The following is a 21,611-nucleotide window of genomic DNA, read 5'->3' on the forward strand; positions in this document are numbered from 1 at the left end:
AATATGCAATACTTAAACTATGCATATACCAAAAACTAAGTATATTCATTTATGCTTTGCAAGATCTAAGTAGATGCTCCTAGGATTTAATACCTTTCAAAGTTCTCCTTAATCATTTATGACTTCAAAAACAAGAAAACCCACAAAGTAGGATCACAAAAACAGACATTATTTACATTTGTGATTCTACTTTTAAAGCAGTCCTCCTCCCAAAAGGCACTTTAAAAAGCATTCTTCAAAAGCAGGCCTCTCAAATATAATTCATTTCCAGTTATCAGATAATTCATCTCTGTGATTACAGATAAATGACGAAAAACATCCCTTTCTCAAAAAAAAAATCCAAGAAACTCAATGACACCAGAGCTGGAAAAGAGTATACTTTCCACCCTCTTTTCCACCTCCATATTCATTTTAGGCAGAAATATTTCAGCCCAGAAAGTGAAAGCTTCTTCATAAAATATTACTAGCAAACAGAGAACCACAGGTTCAAACGTACATTCCTTCCTGCTACCGCAGCAGATTTCATAGTTCAAAATGTTTCAGTCTCCTTTATCTCAGGCTGCCTTCCCACACATGCCTTCAGTCACTATCAAGAAGCTATTTCCACTTGAGACAACAGGCTGAAACAGCAGCAGGATCCAGCTAATCACATTTGGAGTTTCTGTACACATTGAAAACCATTTTCTACAATGAAGAAGTTAATCTCAGCAATCATGAGCATGCACCACCTGCAAACCTCTTTCACTAAGTCATTCCCCCCAGAAAAAGCCATCCTTTTACACTTTATTGCAACGTAAATTTTGCTGAAAGTAAATCTCCAGAGTTATTCCTGAGCCAGCTACCGCAAAATAGCAGACTGGCAGGAGATGTTCCAATCCTAATACATTTGGGCAAAACTGCCAACATGCACTGACACAATTCTTCCTCTAAAACAACTACAGATAATTACATTCACATCCGCGGGGTTCTGTTAAGAATAAGTAACTACCTGTAAAGCCACTTTCAAAATTAAAAACAGCCTACTGTTACATATAAATCTAGTAAAATGTACAGATGTACCTAAATGCCTACAATTTTTTACTTATTAAAAGGGGAGATAGGGACTATCAGTAATATGATTCCTGTATTTAAAAAAGCTGATTTACCAGGACAGTAATGCCATGTGATCACTGCTCTACCAGGCACATACATTATTTTAACATATCTCCAATTTTCCCCTTTCACTCCCCACTTTCCTGAAAATAAAAGACTCTGAAGTCTAAATACATATACTCTAAAGTAATCCTAACAATGTTCTGTATTCTGGAAGATAAAAACACCCCAGGATCTTGCTGGCAGAAAGAACACGCCAATGAGAAAGGGGGGAGGGAAGGGAAGGAAACAGTGTTTGCTCACTCTATGGCGCAGTTTTGCAAGTTTTTGTTTTTTAAGAACTAGTTAATAATACAAAGGGAAAGAACTGGTGGCCTCCAGTGTGAACATTAGTATATATTTTTTAAATTGCAAAAGAGCGTCATATAAAGTAAGAAACACCACTTACCTGTCCCACCCCCACCGTCAAAACTTGGCGAACTCCGTGTTTCAGCAAGGTTTCTTGGTGGCTATGACATCTCAAGACTAGAACAGGCTGGACCCCAAGCAGTAAGAGCATATTAGGAGGGGCTGAAATTGGAAAAAAATGTTATATACCTCTTTCGTACCTTATGTACAGCGAATCACAAAACCTGTAAGTGAGTGGGTTTCCACAGTAGTTAATTCTGTAGACTGGAAATACTGGTATCATGGGTTTACTATCCATCATGACCAACAGTATTTCGTTTAGTAAGATCTTGACGTAGTTACTTAAAATGACAGATCTTAGACAATTAAATCACAAATAAACTAACCTCCATATCTCAGAAAAGCCCATCGGTGTAAGCATTTTTTTAAAGATTATGGGAAAGCTAACCGTAATGACGAAGGAGGAAGGAATACAGTTCATAATCTTACGTGACAAAGGTGACAACCCATTCTGTATTTTTGGTTTTACCACAGAACGGGCAATCGTTATTTATCTATCAAAGAAAACAAAATAATAGAAGAAGGTATCTTCCATGACTACAAAATTTGTATCTTTTTTTTTTAAAAAAAAAGACATCTAAAACCTCACCTAAAAAAGCCAGAATTCTTAAGAAACAGCATATTTTTATTTACAGAATTCATTAGTTATAATTGAAAAACAGCCCTTAAATGTCAGTGACCTTTAATGACCTTAAATGCCCTATCTTGACACCAAATACCTTAAATACGACAAGTGATAACTTTGAGTAAGGCACAATTTGCACGGTCTTGTACAAATTTCTAGTCACTTTTCTATAAAGGTATGGCTGAGTCAATCTGAGATGTAAGTACTGCAAAGTGCCACTTTAGTTAATAGAGAGTCTGACATGAAAAGGGCTCTTTAGAGCTCATCTTTTTTTGACGGTGGAGTTAACAGCTTTTCTTCTCCTTTCCTTCCCAGCCAGTGAAAGAGAACAGAACAGAATATAAAACAACCCAGTTGTACACGCAATAATTGCAGTATGTCACAGGATACCAGCTGCTCAGGGAGTTTACTTTTAATCTGAGAAGTAAAATTTCCTAAAAAGACTGCTCTTTTGTCACATCTTCAGTGGTCCAACAGAGACAACCTAAAGTCAACAGCAGGAGCATTAACAACCTGTACTATGTGCCAACTAAGTTGAAACTCATTTGTGGCTCCCAATAAACTACCATGAAGCATCACAGAAACTCTCCAATTAATAATTACTTACAAGAGGAACAGCTTCTTAAATACACACGTAAGGTTAGTTAGCACCAGGATCTCTTAAGATCTACAACAGTGAATGCCAGGAATTCCAATTACAGACAACTTTAAATCTTTCATGAAATAACACACACTCTCCCACCAAAGTATTGTGATGTACCCAGCTACAGAAATGCACGTTAAACCAGACACTAACGGAAGAAGACCTCTAAGAATTAGGTACAGAAGTGAAAGCAACAAAAGAGTCTTTTAATTTTGTTCTCAGAACATTATTTATTCTGCTTAAATAAATTAGAACTGTATCATACATTTTATACATGGACTGAGGGAATGGGGTGTGGAGAAAGGAAAGGGGTGAATGAAACTTTAGGGGGCAGAGATTACAGAGAAGTGCAACCTGCCATATTGCTCTGTAAATAAGAGAATAAATAAATGCCAAGTAAATAAAATAAATGGCAGTTTAAACCTTGGTTTAGAGCTACACTGTGAGAACTTAAAAAATCAATCGATCAAGCAAGCCTTTTAATCTCTTAGAAATGCAACTATCATGCAATTTTGACAGCCTCTTTTAATTCCCTCAAAACCAAGAACTGATGATCAATGTCAAACAATTTCCAAAAGTTTCTTATTTATAAACTTATTTTAAAACTCAGGGAGTTCCCCCTCAATGCTATAGAGCCGTACTGTGAAAGGACTGGGAAATGCAATATCGCACAGGCTGTATCTTCTTCCTTACGCGCTACCACTCTTGGCTCCTCTAAGCTGTAGAAAGCACTACAACAATTTGAAATATTTATCTAACTTTCAAAGTTACGCAATGCTAATTCTTCTGGCTCCGCTGCACAGGGAGCATACCTTATTCTCAACCATAGACAGCAACACAGAAGTGAAGATAAGGTTTGGAAACCTGCTGTGACAGAACAATTCAAGATCAGATCTGAGCCTCTATTTCAACTGTAAATTGCAACTAACGAGTTTCACAGCACCACTAAACCTTAATACTGTAACCCAAGCTCACCCTACATCTATTAATCTAATCCACGTTGTAAGAGACAGCAAAAAGCAAACTAATCAACCACAAGTCCTCACTCAAGTTACTTCAGGATTTCTGGCAAACACGCCCTTAATGATTTTGCAGGATCAGGTTCCCTTTTTCCTTGCCCAGTTTCCTTTCTAAAGTTCAAGATCCCTTTCAGAATCATCCACTGACACCAAGACTCTTTAATATTTCTTCCCCTCCTCCTCCTCAAGTGAAAATGTAACATCCTCAGGACTTTGCTTTTAGCAACCCTTGCAAAGAGGTCAAGGTATTTCAGAGACCTACTGGGATACTCAAGTTGAGACACCTTAACTGAATCTTTTTCAGCACTCTCTCTCAGTCAGGCGTGTAAGCTTTCTCAAACTGGCCACTCCAAAATGATTAAGGCCTCCTGACTGCTTCAGATACACATTTTTGACTTTGTGACATACGTACAGACATGAAGAGTTTGGTTCTGCTGGGCCTAAGCTGGGGTCTAGTACTACTGGAGATGCCCCAGGTGCTCCACCAGGCCCCGGGGGCTGCTCCAGTAAATGATAGTCTGCCCACAGGGCACACACCTCAGCTGCCAGACCTGGCACATCTGGCTGCTTATCAAATATGCCATGTGATTAAAGCTCCAAGATGGTGGATTAAATAATAGCAGTATTCTGATCAACTGAGTGTGGTGGATGAAAAGTCGGGAGGCCTGGTTTTGACAGTGATTTGCCATATGAACTTGCAAAAGGAATTTTCACTCTACTTTGCTGTATTTTCCATGAAATTAAACAGGGTACACTCTGAGATTCAACTGAAGATAAATACGATTAAGGTGACCAGTAGCATTTAGCACTCTGTCCATTTCTCCAGATCAGACAGCCCCTACAACACTGGCTATTCATTTATTAAATGTCAGGAGAATTAAGATAATGGTAATTAACTTCTCCAAACCAAAATACGTGTGCTGTAACACTTTCCTGAGTTAGCTGAAAGGTCTAGGAAGCTCCCATCACAGAGGTGTGCCATCTATTTCTACACAGTTCAGGAAGTTCATTGGTTGGCGCAGAACACTTAAGACATCTAAAGCCACGTATAATCTCTTTACATTTGAAGTAAGACATACATCATGCAAAATTGGTAATTCCAAGCAGTATTACTTAGGGACTTATAAGACAAACTAAGAAAACATTCCAGCACCTAGGGCAATGTTATGTTCTGAACCTGTAGTTTCCAAACAACTAATTTAATTTACTTCAAAATTAGAAACATTTATATCCTGGTATGTAATTATATTTGTGAAATTCTGGTGAAGTAATTTGAATTTTTTTTGTCATGGTAACATGACAAAAATTACCCTTAACTGTAGTGCCTAAAAGTCCCAAAATACAGAAAAAAACCAACCCTAACAAAACCAACCCTTCAAAATGCAAACAGCACAAAATGCAAACAGCACTAACCAAACTTCATTCAGGATTGTACATATGTTTCCTCCATTTAAATCAGTTACAGAGAATCTAGTCCAAAATCTGAAATTTAAGAACAAATGCCTTTTATGTCATACTTCAAAACGACTTTCAGAATCACAGAAGTGAAGGTTCCACCGAAGCACCTCAATCTTTCCAAGAAAAATTATCCAACTTCTCTGCCCAAGCGCAAATAGACTGTGAAATTCTGAAACTTACCTGTAACATACCAACTATTTCCACTTTATTAAAAAAGATGAAAGAATGAAGTGTTGATAGCATATTTTCCTCAAAAACTGAGGGAGTGGGTAGGACCATATCTTGAATATACTGTACTCTGTATGTCTGATGTATTTTTTGCTTCAGCTCTGGATCAGATATAGGAATCACCTCTTTAAATTTTGCTGTTTTAGTCAGAAATTCCCTGTGTTTCCGTGACTGTGATAACGACGGATCATATTCTAGGCATCCAATTACGTCCATTATACATTCCTCAGAAAACATGACTTCAAAAAGTGCAGTTCTGTTCAAAAGGAAAATTCCCTTGATAATTTCATATAAGTGGTGTAGTCCTTCAATGTTCTCCAAGTCTTCGCACACATGAAAAATTTCTAAGAGCTTCTTAATATAGCCCTCGTTTTCCAGTGCTAGTGCGAGTTTTTCACGACGCAATGGTGAAGGCAGTGAAGATGCCACAAGTTCTGCAATTTCTTCTAGTCGACTTAATTCACAAGATGGCAATTCTAGACCTGGTGATGACATATCATCAAAACGTTCTTCCTCAGATTCATCAACAAGGTCCTGAGTAATATCGACAGAAGGGTCTTTGCCTTGAACCTATGAAATAAGATGTGTTCAAAAAAGTGGAGTTTAATGTTTACTGCTACTTGAATGTTTTTTTAAAAATACCATTCGAAATACCCCACACTTTTTCTTTGTATGGTGAAAACAGAAGGGCAGATGTTAAGTTTGACATTGAGTACAGCTGGTTTGCAAAATAAGATATAATGAAAAGACTTCTTCAAACAAGAAATTTACAAAATTATTTCTACTGTAGATATTTAGATACATTTTCTGAGTACTTTAACTAAAAAAGGAAATTCATAATTACTAGTATGGACAACAACTTTTTAATAGACTACTGAACTAAGCTATTTGTTTCCAGTCTTTATTCTCTGCAGACAGATTTTCAGATGCAAGCCAGTATTATACTATTGCAGTGATAGCTTTAAACTTTTATCTATAGGCTATTTAACTGCTCTTGGTGCTTTTCAAAGCTTCTGCTACCTCAAACAGAGGAGAGAGGCCAGTCTTGTCAATTTAATTGTTGTTTTCAGTTCTGGAAAGCTGCAAGTCAAAATCTGTTACTGTGCACTTTCTAAATGCTCAACAGAGCCACAGAATCCCCTCTTAAGAACAGAAAACCCCAAACAAATGTTGACAAGAGAGTAGTGGCAATATGGAGCTGTCAGAAAAACAAGGCACAGGACCTGCAAATCTCTCTAGGGATACAAACGAGGAAACTGTGGAAAGTATGAATTAGTGAAAAAAAACAGAGACAGATGCCTGGGCACCAGAGTGTTTCAGCTTTAATGACATCTTAATTGTAGTATCTGCTTGGAGTCTGATGTGTCAAATCCAGAAAGGCACTGCAGTGTAGAACGGTATAAGGTACTGTTGCTTTTAATCCGGAAAATCAGCAAAAAAAAATTGGGAGAAATAATTCATCAGGGATAACAGCAAGCATATACTTGCTGTATAAAATCCAGAATGCTGCGAAAACCCACATACTGTTCTGCTTATATATCAGCAACCATTTCCAGTGTAAGTGGTATCAAAGTTTTCCTTTTAGAAGAAGCTTTAATGACTGAGGAAGCTTAAGATCTTTAAAGTACACTAGACACAAATACAACTGCATGGCCTCAAAACAGGATATAAAGACACTAGTTTCTTACAAAAATACTAGGTCTTTACATGAGGCTGAGGAAACTGGGCTTCTTATCTGGGTGTTTCCCAAGAACACAATTTCCCCTTTCCCCCATTTTGTTCCTCCTCCCCAACTTTTGGTCCTTTGATTGCCAAAGTTCCTGGAAATGTTTCTGTACTTATTTACATAAGTTTCTGTACTTATTTACATAAGTGGTAAACTGTTGAAAAGACTCATTCCTAAAAAAAGGAATGATCTATACACATGCCATTATGAAACCAGATTTGTTTTGCTTTATTTCTGAAATCAGTGAGAACAAACTCCAAAAGACAGAGTGGAGAGAGCTAGATGCTTGTTAAGAACAGAAAGAGACAGTGTACAGAGAGAGAATTACACAACTTTAGAGAGATCCCACCTAATATAACACAGAAATTAAGAAATTGTTGTAATACTTGGAATGGAAGAAAAAACCTAAACAAGAACTGACAAACTGAACTAACATCAGTGAATATATTGACTAAACTCTGTCAGGTACTGGTCGATAGTTAATACCCGACCAAATGTTACCTAGAAACAATACTGATAACAGTGACATATAGTTGTCTGGTTGTAGTGGTAGAACATAAAAGAGTTAATTAGCACATATTGAAATACATACATGCTCCATATAAATGGTTTGATATCTTTAAACTGTAAGAATTATAGCTTTAAGGTGATAACACAGGGATAGACGTATCTCCTACTTCAACTATCAGATAAATCTTTCATACCCTAACAGTCAACAGAAGGATAATGTCACATTTACATGGAAAAAAGTTTCTGTTGAGAAATTCAACATTCCCCTCACCTGAAACAGAAGAATGATAAGAGAAAGAGAAGAATGAGAAATGTAGAAAGAGAAATGTGAATAAGATGCGGTTAAATCCAGGAGAAATACATTATAAAATTCACTCAGAGCTCACATACATTCTTCTCTCAATAATTAAAATTTGGACAGGTAATCTTTTCCTTTCTGGCCAACCTGGAAAAAGTTTTTTATGAAATTAATTGTTATGAAGCATTTTAAGTGCTCATTCTGAGCTGAATTTCCTTGGGCGATAATAGAGCTAAAAAGTTACGTAAAGCAAGAAGACCTGAAAATGTTCAAAAAAAAATACCCCAAACATGGTTTAAGTTCACATCAAATTTCTGGAGGAAGGAGAGCTTCCAAACTCAAAAACGCAAAATTTGGGGAAAGTGGCTAAGATGATAGTTTTTACTTTCTACCAACTGTGTTCAAATTCACCTCTTAGAACAGTCTAAAAATTTTGAACACATACATTAAGATGATATAGGTTGTCTCAATCTTACATTTATCAAACTTACCTGACATATTTTTTCCCATATTTCATCACATCCTGCTTTTTCTTGAAAGCTAAGTGCCAAATCATAATTTTCAGCTTCAGACCACACAATCAAGGTATCCTTTAAAGAGAGGAAGAGTATTTTCAGGCAACATATTTCAGATTTTACAAAGATGAATAGTTTTTAAAGAGTAAAATTTTAAAATAAAACCAGCTTGACACCTAATTATGACGGGACAGTATTAGAACACAAACGTAATCATCACACTTTGTAAGATTTTTATACATTCTAAGATCCTTAGGATTAAAAACATTTCTGCATAAATCAGAATAAGGAAGTTCCAGAAAGATACTGAAAGTTTTAGTTTTTAATTCATGTGACCATAATGTTGTAAATCTCAAAAAGGTTGATCGAGAATATGTACTTCTACCTCAATGCATCCTCTGATAAAATACGGTAACAAAAGCAACAGGTTTTGGTTTTGTTTGTTTGGTTTTTTTAATGTTTCAGTTGGACCAGATAAAACTGCGCAGATTTTGTAGGATAAAAGTCACAATCACTTTTTTCATTTTTTATAGGCCCCAGAAGACACTGTACTAACGCACAGAAGAGCTGCCCCAAGCAGCCTACGATCTTTAAACAAGAACAGAAACTCGAATATGCACACAGATATCTGCCTAAGAGCACGCGTAACTATTACACTGAACCACACACACACTTTTTACTCCTTCCAAACTACAATTGGAAAAGGACGTTTTGCCTCAGATTTCTAGAAGTTAGTTGAAATCATGCTCAGCTATGTTTACTACCCAGACATTTAAGCTCTCATCTACTTACTAGAATAGTTCAAGAGGTTTATCAGAGCCCTCATATTGCACACAAAAACAATATACGGAAGTGAAAGCTGATGCTGCAAACAGCAATATCGCACACTGATAAGGTATTTGATGCAGTAGTTTACAGACAGTCTGCTAACTAACTGTGAGAATGAAAAAAAAAAAGAGAAGAAAATATAATTGCATTATTTACACATTAATCACGTGTTATTTTAAGTCTTGTCTTCCTATAGCAGCTAGCTGAAATACAGCCACATTAAATACATACAGCCCCATGAAACTGCATTATTTCAGTTAAGCGCTAAAACATGCATTTACTCACAAGACAAGAGACATGATAATTTTTCTACTTGTATTTCAAGGAGAACCATAAAATAGAGTATTTTTTCTACATTAAATATAGACTTCATTACAGTGATTACTCCTAAAGGAATTCATTTTAAATATTTGCAAAAACACTGTAAGTTGCCAGACATTTATAAAGTTTAAGACAGTTTATGAATTAGGCTTAATTTATTTCAAATATTAAAGTGAACACTGAGGATAAAGAGAAATATTACATTTAGATTTTGATATGCCCTTACTAGAGAACTCCTTAAACTAAACTATAATCTAAATAGCACGATTGGCTAGCTCCATTAGGTTTCAGTCAAACAATACAAAATGATCAATTTGCCATTACCAGAGCAGCTATAATGCTTCAGAGGCACTAATGGCTTTACCTTGCAAATGGCAAACAGTTTACCTTTTCCTTTTCCAAAGGGTTGAGGAAGAGGTGGTACACAGAAGAAAGGGATTTAGGAAGACCACCTCCAAAATACAAAAGGAAGAAGAAAGTCACAATTAATAGTTTATTCTCTACAAGACAGGTCATGGTGCAAATACTCTGGTACTAACAGATTGACAGCACCAAGTACAGCTGACTCCTGTAGGCTAAGAAAAATAAAAGTTTACAAAAATTTAGAATGGGAAGGTCAAAAAGAAAAAAAAAATTTAAACCATCTTTTACACACAGTATGTACCTCACTGCAGTATTCACTGTGTGTATCAGGTTCAAAACCTAATACACTAATCTCTGCAATTAGTATTTATACTGCAGCAATTTTCAATGCCACTGACTCACCAGCTTCCCACTAAGTAGCACTTCTTTCATTTAAAAAAACCAAACCCTAACACTAAATCTTATGTAGATCCTAGCAGAACTTGCAACGTTCCCACCTAATTACATTTCAATTTAAGTGAAAGTGATTAGATTTCTAAGCAAGCCATTTCCAAAAGATCAAAACATATTTTCTTCTCTATAAAGAACATGACTAACAAATAGAGAAATGACTAAAAGAACACAAAAAAGGACAGTGTTATTTACATTAACTGGGGTAAGTAGAACAAACAAAAGCTGTAAGTCTCTGAATAAAATCCAGCACTAGACCAAGACAGGTTGGTCTGTCTTTTTCATCTGGGGAGAGGAGGGATGGAAGGAATAATCACAGAATGGTTTGCGTTGGAAGGGACCTTAAAGATCATCTTGTTCCAACCCATAGGCAAGAGAAAAGTGAAAGGGAAGACACAAAGGTAAAGCTGCTTTTGAAAACTACAGTTACAGATGTACAGAAGTGTATTTGGCAATAGCACAGCAATTGTTCTTGTTAAACAAGATCATCTGCTATTGTACATGGAAGTTCAGACTCTACACATTTGACTTTTTTTTTAATTGTTTCTTCTTTGGAAAACAAAACAAAAAAATGATGAAAAATTATTTAAGCAGCAGAACAATAATATCCAAGTTTAGTTTATTAATATTAGAAAAGTATTTTCCAATTGCCAATATTAACAATTTCAAATCATTATTTGTCTGTTGTCTTACCACACAAGGATTTCGTACTATAGATTAATGTCAGTGCCTCAGCAGAAATCTATTAATTGCTACCCTCTGGATCTTTACTAAGAGAGTATTTTTTTTTACATCCTTCCTTGCCTCAGAGAGCTTTTAAAAAGAGAACATGAAACAAAGTGAGAAAGGCACTTTACTCTGCTGCACAATACACAGTTCAGTCAAAGTTTAAATTCACTGTTAAATGCAGACAGTTATTAATGTAATTTCATTTTCTTAATCCTACAAAGCTTATAATCATCAAAAAGAGCAGTAGAAGACTTAATACATGTAGGGAGAAGTGACTGAAGGAAATTCTAGATGTACTTAAAAGATAAAAAAAAACATGAATAGAAGTCTAGTTTCTGCTTGTTATATTTAAAGGACTTCTTCTGTGCGTTTGATCTGAAATCTCCTCAGTGTAATTGGAATCCACTAAATACTCTGGATCTCTCAGCTATGGAACAGGACTATCTGTTGCTTCCAAATGCCAAACATTACTTTTGCAACTCCAAAAAGCAATTCAAATTTCTTAAGACTGCCTCCATCATTCCAGGAGAAAACTGGAGTGTGAATAAAAATGCTTAATAACAGTAGCTACTGGTTAGAGAGATAAGGAGATGAGGCTTGCACATTACCCCTCTATGAGCATAAAATCTTCAATCTTATATGATTCATAAAAGCAGTTCTGGCTCAGTTTGATCAAAAACATATCCTTTTTTTGCATTACATACAAAATGTTAGCCTCCAGACAAGAAACTGGATGGGATGACTAAAACAAACATGTAAAATTTGTTCTTGTCTAGCTTGTCATTAAACACTGTTAAAATGTGAAACTGCAGTATTAAATCACACCTACGTTGTGTGAACTGAGTCAGAAAAGTGGACAAATGTTTTATCATTGAAGGCTTATTATACTGAGTGCTCTGCAAGAATCCCAGCATTCCAGCTCCTCACATTATGCAAGATGCATGAGAGTTCTTGGCAAGATCTTTTTTAAATAGGATGATATTCAGGAAACTACTTATGTAGAGTTTGCAATCTTATTCAGAGTTTGAAAATCATTTGCTGCTTCGAAAAAAACCCACGTTGCCAATAGTGCCAGTTGGATGTGTCGTCACCACCTTAGCCCATACAAAATCTGCTGTCTCCCTAAAACCATTTATATAAATTTGTCTTTCATATTATTGTTCATTATGACTGCTCCGATACGGTCAAGAATTTCTCATTTTAGTCCTGAGCATGGCCTCTTTCTAGCAGATCTCGGTATTTAATATTCCCATAGAGGTATTTATAATTTCTACCAATGGAGGTTAACTTTTTGCACTCTTATCATTATAAAGATACAGCCCGAGGCAAAATTTCTTCAGAATATAGTCAGGCATTTCTCCGCTGCTTGTCTCACTGTCAGCTGCATCATGCTCACGTGGAGCAATTTCTTGTTAGAGGTTTTCAAGGAAACACTACTGTGTGCTACAGCTTTACTTCACACTTCATTCCTAGGAAGCTAGCTTTCAAAAATACTACTGCAACAGTTTAAACAAGCAAGCAGTGGCAATTTTACTTAGACGGACAGGGCTTAGTATCTACCATATGATTTCTCCTCACTTTTTGAAATGATTTCCGAAAGGCTTACTTTCCTTAATAGAAAGGTTGTTGAATACACACAATCACTCTCAAACTTTTGCCGTAACACTCACCAGAAGTCATGCTTTTATTAGACATTAAATCAGTTTCATTTAACTATCAGCAAGCTGATTAGCAGATGTGTTGTACAGTATTCATACAATCTCCAAAGCAAGCCCTGGGATTCCATAAAGAAGAATCTCAGAGCAACTAGTACTTAGGATTTGATTCTGATGTAAAATTGATTTAAGATTTCTTTTGTAATGTGATAAAATTAAGAAAACTGTTATTGTTTGACAGTGCCCTCCCACTGGTGTTCACATCCAGGGAGAATACTAGTCTTCTCTGCAGCTCCAAAATATTCTCTTGACATTCCCATGAGATTTAGGCTATTCCCAAGAAGTTGTGATCCCCTAAATTAGATGGGTCTTTCATAAATTCTTGCATTCTGTCTTAAAAGCAAATTAATCCCTTCCTATTAGCCCTCAAACAATGTAAGCCTAGGGGGCTTTCATGGGCCCCCCTGGAAGTTTACAAGAGGAAGGTTGTTTCTCCCCCTCTCAGGCTGCCTGACCGCTCATCTTCCTTATCTAAGCCCCTACATTGTTCACGGTTACAGACAGTTCCTTGGATGTGCCGAGTCACCTTTCAGCATCTTACTAGCTAATTGTTTACAATCAAAAGCACAGTTTCATAGGCAGCTTTCTGCTTATGAAATGAATTACTGACACTGTCCAGGTTTTTAAAGTTAAATATATATAGTTATTGTGGTAGGCTGCAGCAGAATCTTCAGGCTAAAAAAACGTGCCCCAGTGACGTAATATGAAGCTTCAATTCTGTAGGGTTTGTGCACGTGTTCACCTAGAACCTGGATATCTGGATGTGCTAACAAGTTATCCCAAAAACTGGGATTAACATACCAAAAGCACACCCAGTCTTTTGGCAGAATGTATTCTGTTAACATCTATGAAAATTCAACTATCATATACGACTTTCCAGTTAGCCATTTCATAGCTGCATTCCCATAAATCACACAGCATAATATCAGTTTATTAGATCTATAACAGAATCTCGACTCACTGGCTTAGTGACCATACCCAGAAATAGCAGGAAAATTAGATTTCACAGGAAAACACACGTGAGGATAAGGGAACAAGTGATCATTTAAAACAGATGAACCAACCCACCCCAAAACCACCAAAAAAGCAGGCACTCCCCTTGTTTCTCCCCTCACCCCACAAAACCAGACGCTTTTCCTTACTATCTTAGCTACAGTAGGCACAAATTTTATTGAAATAGTTTCACTGTTGGCTCGCTTGTCCCGACAGCAAGGGCAGGATGTTCATCTTTTCTGAGCAATCTGCCAGTGGCTTTTTGGATCTTTTTAAAATTTAGCTTTATTGTTCGTAACCCAGCTCTCCATCATTCAAGGACAGCCACCTTCGAGCTACACAGTTAGTAGACGGCACTTTGGATGAATTTAAGCTTTGTATTCTTGTGAGGAACTGAAAAAGGGACCGCAAAAGCAGAGAACATGAGACACTGAAGTTCCTAGTGCAGAGGCATTAGACTTTGTAGCTGGAAGCTGTAAGCAACTCAAGTTTTCCTTGTTTCAGGCACAAAAACGGATGTAATACATACTTCATCACTGGGTTACAGGATGTACATAGATGTATCAAAAGTTGAGGATGTAAGTCTTTACTGTTCTATTGCTAAAGCATTGCCAAAGTATATTGAAAGCATATTGAAAAGTATATACCCCAGTCCACACCCGTCCCGTATAATCTTCCTAGACAAAGGCTATGTATATAGAATTTATTTCTCCTTTAAGATTGCATAGGAAGAAGTGTGTTGTCCTAAAATAGTAGTGCAATTATTCATTTGCTGAATAAGGATCACTTGTTTAAGAACAGCACCTCTATCACTAGCATTCTGGAATTGTGTCATTTTAATACCTTCCAAAAAAAACCAAACAACAAACCTCAAACAAACATAAAAAAAAAGAGCATGGATTAAAGTGCGTAAACTGACCTCACCAAGACATTACAGTTAAAATATCTTCTACCTTTACTAGTATATTAAGAAAACAATCAACAACAAAAGAGGAAACCTAAATATTCTATGTGTGGTCCAGCTGTGTGCTACTTACCCATAATTAAATCCAGTATATTCCATACCAAATTTATAGGACCATTATTGTAACATTTTAAAAAAACACTACCAATAAAACTTAACATACAGCCCTGAACAAGATTACAAGTCAGGAGACTGAGTGGTGGAACTGATGCACATTTTGCTTTTCAGAATAAATCTTCTGCCTACCAATAATACCTTAACACAAAAAATATTAGTCCTTTTTTGGAGCCACAGGACATTAGTTTCTTAAGTTGTTTCCTTTCTAGTTTGTTTTCCTCATGTGGATTCCTTTCTTCTAGTCCTAGTATAAATAAGGATGAGTTTGCCAGGAAGTACACAGCTCAGAGCACCTAACTGCCAGTGGTAGCAATTCTATGTTACAGAATCAGATACATAGATGTATCTTTCTTTTTGAATGCACAGCAGAAAGTGACTCTTTACTGTGATAGAAAGACTAATCTAATTTATCTGACTAGTGAAAAGATAGTTAAAAGACTGCCTATGTGTTTTGTGCTTTAAGGAATTATTTCAAAGCTCTAGATGGCAGGTAAATCTGAAAAGATCAGGGACTAGACTGTGCAAACTGAAGTATCTCAGGATCGTGCTGATGCATGAAAAATGAGTCCCCGGGCAGGTCTCAAGATCTGCCAAGTATTCTTCCTCTCCAAAGGGAAAAGCAGTTAGTTGTACCTACCACCAATTAGATCAACGTTTATGTGCATGCACAGTCCACAATAAAGGGCAGTCATTGCTTTCAATCCTAAACCCCAAGAAATCGAAAGCAGATGATTTGACAAAATTTTACTTGAAGCTCAGGTTCAGAACAAACAGCTTTTGCTGTTTGTTTTGGTTTTGGTTTGGTTTTTTGGGTTGTTTGGTTTTGTTTTTTTTGCTTTCCATGGATGTTTTACACACCAAGAGAACAGAGGCAACAAGGCAAACTTGCAGTCAGGTCTTCACACTTACTTTGACAAATAATGATCTCAGCTGTGACAGTTATCATTAAAATATACAAATGTATACCCTGATATTGCATCATTTGTGATATCAACAATTAAAGAGAATCTATTTCACACTGGCACTAACAGTGCAGCATAGGTAGAAGGTTCTTTCACCAGTGGAAGAACTTCAATATTTATCACAAAGGTATCTAGGCTTGTTGAAGCAACCAAAGCAATGGATTCCCCCAGAGCTTCTCTCTCACACCTCTCTCCTTCTTTCCAACCACACATTATATCAGTTGGTCCAATAAAAGATTGTTTCTTCTTACAAGCCTCACGTCAGCCTAGACAAAAGTCAGAACTCATCCACTTACTCCACAGTGCCCACACACCACATGCTAATTATGTCACAGTGAAAACAGATGCACTGCTACCTACCCCTTTAAAATGGAATGGAGCTTCACCCTCACAACAAAATTTGGAGATAAATGGCTGGTAAGACCATAAAACTGGAAAGTTACTTTGACGTTTTAAGTCTTAAGTTTCTAGGAGATTTTTCTTGAAATTTTATGAGTGCAGCTGATAACTGCAGGCAAACTCAAAAGTAAGTCCTCTTAAGTAAGGCTGCAATTTCACTAGTAGCTGAGGTGGCCTAAGTGGCATTCTGCAGCTAAAAAGGAAAGATTTTACTCACTCTTCCATCCCACAGTTCCACAAACGCGTCTTGTAAGGTGGCTTGAAACTTCTACTGACATAGAGAGTTACCAGTTTTTGAAGAGGGATTTGGAGTACCAAGTTGATTTGCTTTTGGTTTAGTGAGTTTAGGCAGTTCAGAGTTTTACAAGCAGAGCTGGAAAGAAGCAACTCTTCCTTTCAGCTGCTAAGCTCCAAGCTTAGCTCATATGGAATCAGGTTTAAACTCAGAACTTGCCTGTCACTGAGGGAAAAGGTAAGTAAGCCTCACCTGAAAGATAATGTGCTACAAAGTAGGATTAATATACACACCAAGAAAGGTATTTCTAAGGCTCAGAGCAGAACCCTACATTTAATCTATATTAGAGACTGCTTTATTTAAACAGTATGAACAATCCAACTGCAAATATAAATTTCTGTCCATGTAGCACTCCAAAGCTTTAAGAACGGCACTTTTCCTTCTCCAGCACAGAAGACATACAGTGCTGTTCTAACAGGTCTGTTTTATTTCTCTAACCATGTTTTCACGATCACCAGTACCGGATTTGTGCAGTGCTAGATTACAATATATGTCTGACCCAGAGCAGCAGTGAGCACAGATATGAAATGCTGTTGCACTGACAGGCACGTGTGGTGCTTTGCACTGATCTTACAATTTTATGCCTACTTTAAGTAGGCTTCATGTTTGATCTGGCACAAAGCCTATTGATACAAAGCTTACTCCTCAATGCTCTTTGAACAGATTTGAAGCAGCAAAGCAAGTTTACACTAGATCAGCACTTTATGCCGTAGAGCTGTGAAATACTCAATGTCATTTTAGGAGTCCTAAAGCTCAAGTTACTGTATCATAGAACCATGACCTCAAGCTAGTTGGGATTACAACTAAGAGTTAGTTTGCTTAGCATTTTTCCTGGTCTTGTCCTTCTTTACTCCCTGCAATTGATTCTCCACCCTACGTTGGCCTTGCCAGTTGTTCAGTACGGACTGTTTCCAAGGAAGGGTATTTTTAACCCAGGCTGGTTCTCCCCATTGGGTTCAACATACAACCCTACAAACAGCTGCAGCCATGCAACCACTAGGACGGCCGGTGAGCAAAGCTACAGTATGTCTATGCTTATAATAAACTATTAAAAGCTGAAGACCGAAGAGTGTTTTCTGTACATTAACTGTACCTGACAGGATTTTAGCAAGTCTGAGCTGACCAGACGGGCAACGAAATGCAATCTGGTTCAGCATTTCTAAACCTCTGAAGGCAATTCTCAGTATCCATGAATAAGAACAGCAAAGCGAAATGTCTACAGTTCACTTCTCACCCATCCCAGCAGCATTCTTTAGGGGCTCACAATCTATGGCTTAAACAATTGAAGAAAGGTGCAAACTAGAGGTGAGAAGCTGTTTTTATGTATACAGAATACTTCGAAGCAGTGGTAACCCATCTCCATCTTCCAAGTAAAAGCCAAACAAAGGTAAGCATGTAAATAGCTTTAAAGCCTTCTAGTCTTTTAAATAAAATACACTGGAAGTTGTAGTGTCTGAAATATAAAAAAAGAAAAAAGACAGATGATATGAAGTTGCAGATACTATTATCCTCAGGAACCTCAGCTGCTTTGTGATTTTCACAACTATGCTTGGCTGTCTCTCCCAAAGCATTTTTTGGTGTAAAACAGAGTGCAAGTTACCTAAGCAACTTCACAAAAAATGGAGAGAAATAACACACATGTATCATGAAATGCACAAAAATGTTGAGAACCACTTTGCCTCTTATTTTTGGTACAAGAACATAAAATATAATTTGCAATAGAGGCAAAAAAATGACTGTATTCCTGAAGTTAAAGAATCTGCCTTTAAATGTGAGGAAAAAAGTATGTTTACCTGTTGCTTCTGGTACGCAGTGTTCGGGTTAATTTTGGACTCCAAAAGAAGAGAGCCTAGAAAAAAAAAAGTTCCACTTATTTACATGTGTACTAAAATTTCAATCTCAGCATGAATTTTCTGATCACTCTTCCCTCAAGTAGCTATTAACACTTTTCCTCCCAATAAGCCTGTTAAAACCATATTCAGCAGCTTTATATTTCACTTTTCCCTCAAAGATATTGTTCACATAGTACAGAACATTCTAGAGTGTTTTGAGGACTGGATTTTTAACCTCTTTCTTATTCCGAGTAATGACTTCTCCACTGAAAATTTTTTAGAGATGATAAAGCCAGCAAAAAATCAGCACACAAAAAGCATCACAACTGCATTCCATAAATCACCTACAATTGGTTTTGTATGAAAATTGCTAATCATAGGGTATTTGTTCTTAAAAGTTTAGCGAAAACACTTATATTATTTTGCTGGAAAGCATATCTGGAAACTAATGCTTAGAGCCGCAATCATTGTGACTGCCAATACCAAAAAGAACTTCAGACTTCATAAACTTAAGAAGAATAGTTTCACAGCAGCTTATACTGATTTAAGACATAGAACAGCAACTCCACTCTCACATCTGTTCTCTCATCCACCTGTGCTCCTCAGCTGCAAAAATGCCAGTGCATGAGGGACTCTTTACAGCCATGACTTAAATTTACATATCTGCAGACCTTCACTCAACATACATGAAGTGATACATACATTAATAAATTAACTTGCATAGTCAGTCTTGTAATTAAAACACAAGGCTGCAAGCACCCCTTTAAAAAGGCACTTTTCCATTCATTTACCTGCTTAAATTTGTTCTTTAAGAAAAGTCCAAACTTTCTTTAAGAAAAGTCTCAATTTCTCAGTTTCACACCTATGGTCCTAAGGAATTCTTGTATTTATATTACTAGAATACTTGCCAAATATCCTCACAAAACCTACACTAAACAGAAATTAAAATGCTTCAACCACCTCAAATATGGAAGCCTGAGAACTTGAATGCAGGACAAGAAAACAAATTATTTGGATCTGAAAAACATGCTTGGAATCAAAAATCGTACTTCCAAATCTCACAGAAGAATCAACAATGACTAGCTAGTTTTCACTATCTGAAGCACGTACCAACTACAAAATCCACAGCAAAAAATATCCCAAACCAATGTTTGTTTACTAAGTATCACCATCCTCAATCTCATAGGTTACATTTACAAAAAAAACCCACACTCCTTTCCTGAAGAAATGCTACTGACTAACAGAAGATCATAGAATAGTTTGCGTTGGAAGGGACCGTTAATGTCCATCTAGTCCCAGCCTCCCTGCCATGAGCAGGGACATCTTCAACAAGATCAGGTTGCTCAGAGCCCCGTCCAACCTGACCTGGAATGTTTCCAGGGATGGGGCATCTCCCACCTCTCTGGGCAACCTGGGCCAGTGTCTCACCACCCTCAGCGTAAAAAATTTCTTCCTTATAGCTAGCCTAAATCTACCCTCTTTTAGTTTAAAGCCATTACCCCTTGTCCTATCGCAACAGACCCTACTAAAAAGTCTGTCACCATCTTTCTTCTAAGCCTCCTTCAGGTACCGGAAGGGACTATAACATCTCCCCAGAGCCTTCTCTTCTCCACGCTGAACAACCCCAACTCTCTCAGCCTGTCCTCACAGCAGAGGTGTTCCAGCCCTCTGAACATTTTTGAGGCCCTCCTCTGGATCTGCTCCAACAGGTCCATGTCCTCCTTCTGCTGGGGGCTCCAGAGGAGGCAGCACTGCAGGTGGGATCTCACCAGAGCAGAGTAGAAGAGCAGAACCACCTCCCTCTCGCTGCTGGCCACGCTGCTTTTGATGTAGCCCAGGATGCAGTTGGCCTACCGGGCTGCGAGCACAAATTGTCGGCTCTTGTCCAGATTTTCACCCACCAGTATCCCCAAGTCCTTCTCAGCAGAGCTGAGCTGCTCTCCATCCCTTCTTCACCCAGCCTGTATTGATACCGGGGTTGCGCTGACCCAGGTGCAGGACCCTGCACTTGGCCTTGTTGAACTTCATGAGGTTCAACAACTTACCTGTGATGCCTGCTTCTTCCTAATTTCTAAGTCTGTTCTACAAGAAGCAGCCAATGAAGTCAGCTTGAGAAGCTATCGCCCCATCTCAGCTGTTCTTGCAGTAAGAGCCGTTTACAAACTCAGATACAATTCAACAAAACTGAACTAAATAGCCCTCAAGGGAAAACAAGACACAACAAAAAAGCAATCCCCCCCAAACCACATATACTACCCTTTTTTTTTTTTTTTTAAGATTTTTTTCCAGTTTTCTAACCCTCATCAGCTCTGTTAACAAAGCAGTGCGACACCATAACTAAAAAAAAAAAATAATCACAAACTATAGAGCAGGACAGAGAAGGAAAACATCTGAGTTTTACTGATTAATCCAATACACTTGGTACTTAGGCCACAGTCTCGAGCTTTGAATTTTGGGTTTGTCTAGTGAACATTTAAAAACAGCATTCCCTTTTCCGCTATGATCATCAGTTACAAGCAGTATTTCGCTTCAATCTTACTTTCAGTTTCAAAGTCTCAGCTTCAACGACATGAAGTTTTAGAATATTATTTTGTGCTACTAACTTGGTTAACTAACTTCTAGAAAGCCTTTCCTGACTAGAAATATTTAATACTAGCAAACATGAATTAGAATCTTGTCAGAATTGAAAGCAATTGATAATTTCAACATTTTGTTTTAACCAATGAACACAGCTCTTCAGACATGGAAATCCTGAAATTAGCAGAATATCATACATAACTTGAACCACCACATTTGACAAAATACTATTAAAAAAGAAATCTTGAAGACAATTGAATGCAGATATTTCATCTTCCAGGCTAGATGCAGACACTAGAGAATGACCTCTTTACTAGACTTACCACAAAAGAGCATTTCTTCTTCTCGACTAAATCTGACGCCTGCAGGAAGGACAAATCAAGCCTTATAAGGCTTGGCTTGCTTCTCATTACCACATGGTTCAACTTAGTCCTCACCATTCCAGACAACAACTAGAAAAATATGAACTTGGGAGACAGAAACA

The 21,611-nt window shown here is 37.3% G+C and overlaps 1 protein-coding gene across 1 annotated transcript in view; it reads right to left on the bottom strand.

Moving 5' to 3' along the window:
• The window catches only part of PPP4R3A (protein phosphatase 4 regulatory subunit 3A), a 45,579-nt gene that overhangs the window by 17,707 nt on the left and 6,261 nt on the right, over window positions 1-21,611 (bottom strand). Inside the window, exons 2-4 of the mRNA XM_063332536.1 lie at window positions 18,512-18,567; window positions 8,559-8,657; window positions 5,486-6,103 (exon numbers count right to left, since the gene is read on the bottom strand). Of these exons, the coding sequence (XP_063188606.1) occupies window positions 5,486-6,103; window positions 8,559-8,657; window positions 18,512-18,567 (773 nt within the window). The remainder of the gene's footprint in view (window positions 1-5,485; window positions 6,104-8,558; window positions 8,658-18,511; window positions 18,568-21,611) is intronic.

Source organism: Chroicocephalus ridibundus, chromosome 4, assembly GCF_963924245.1.
Source record: "Chroicocephalus ridibundus chromosome 4, bChrRid1.1, whole genome shotgun sequence".
Classification (NCBI taxonomy): domain Eukaryota; kingdom Metazoa; phylum Chordata; class Aves; order Charadriiformes; family Laridae; genus Chroicocephalus; species Chroicocephalus ridibundus.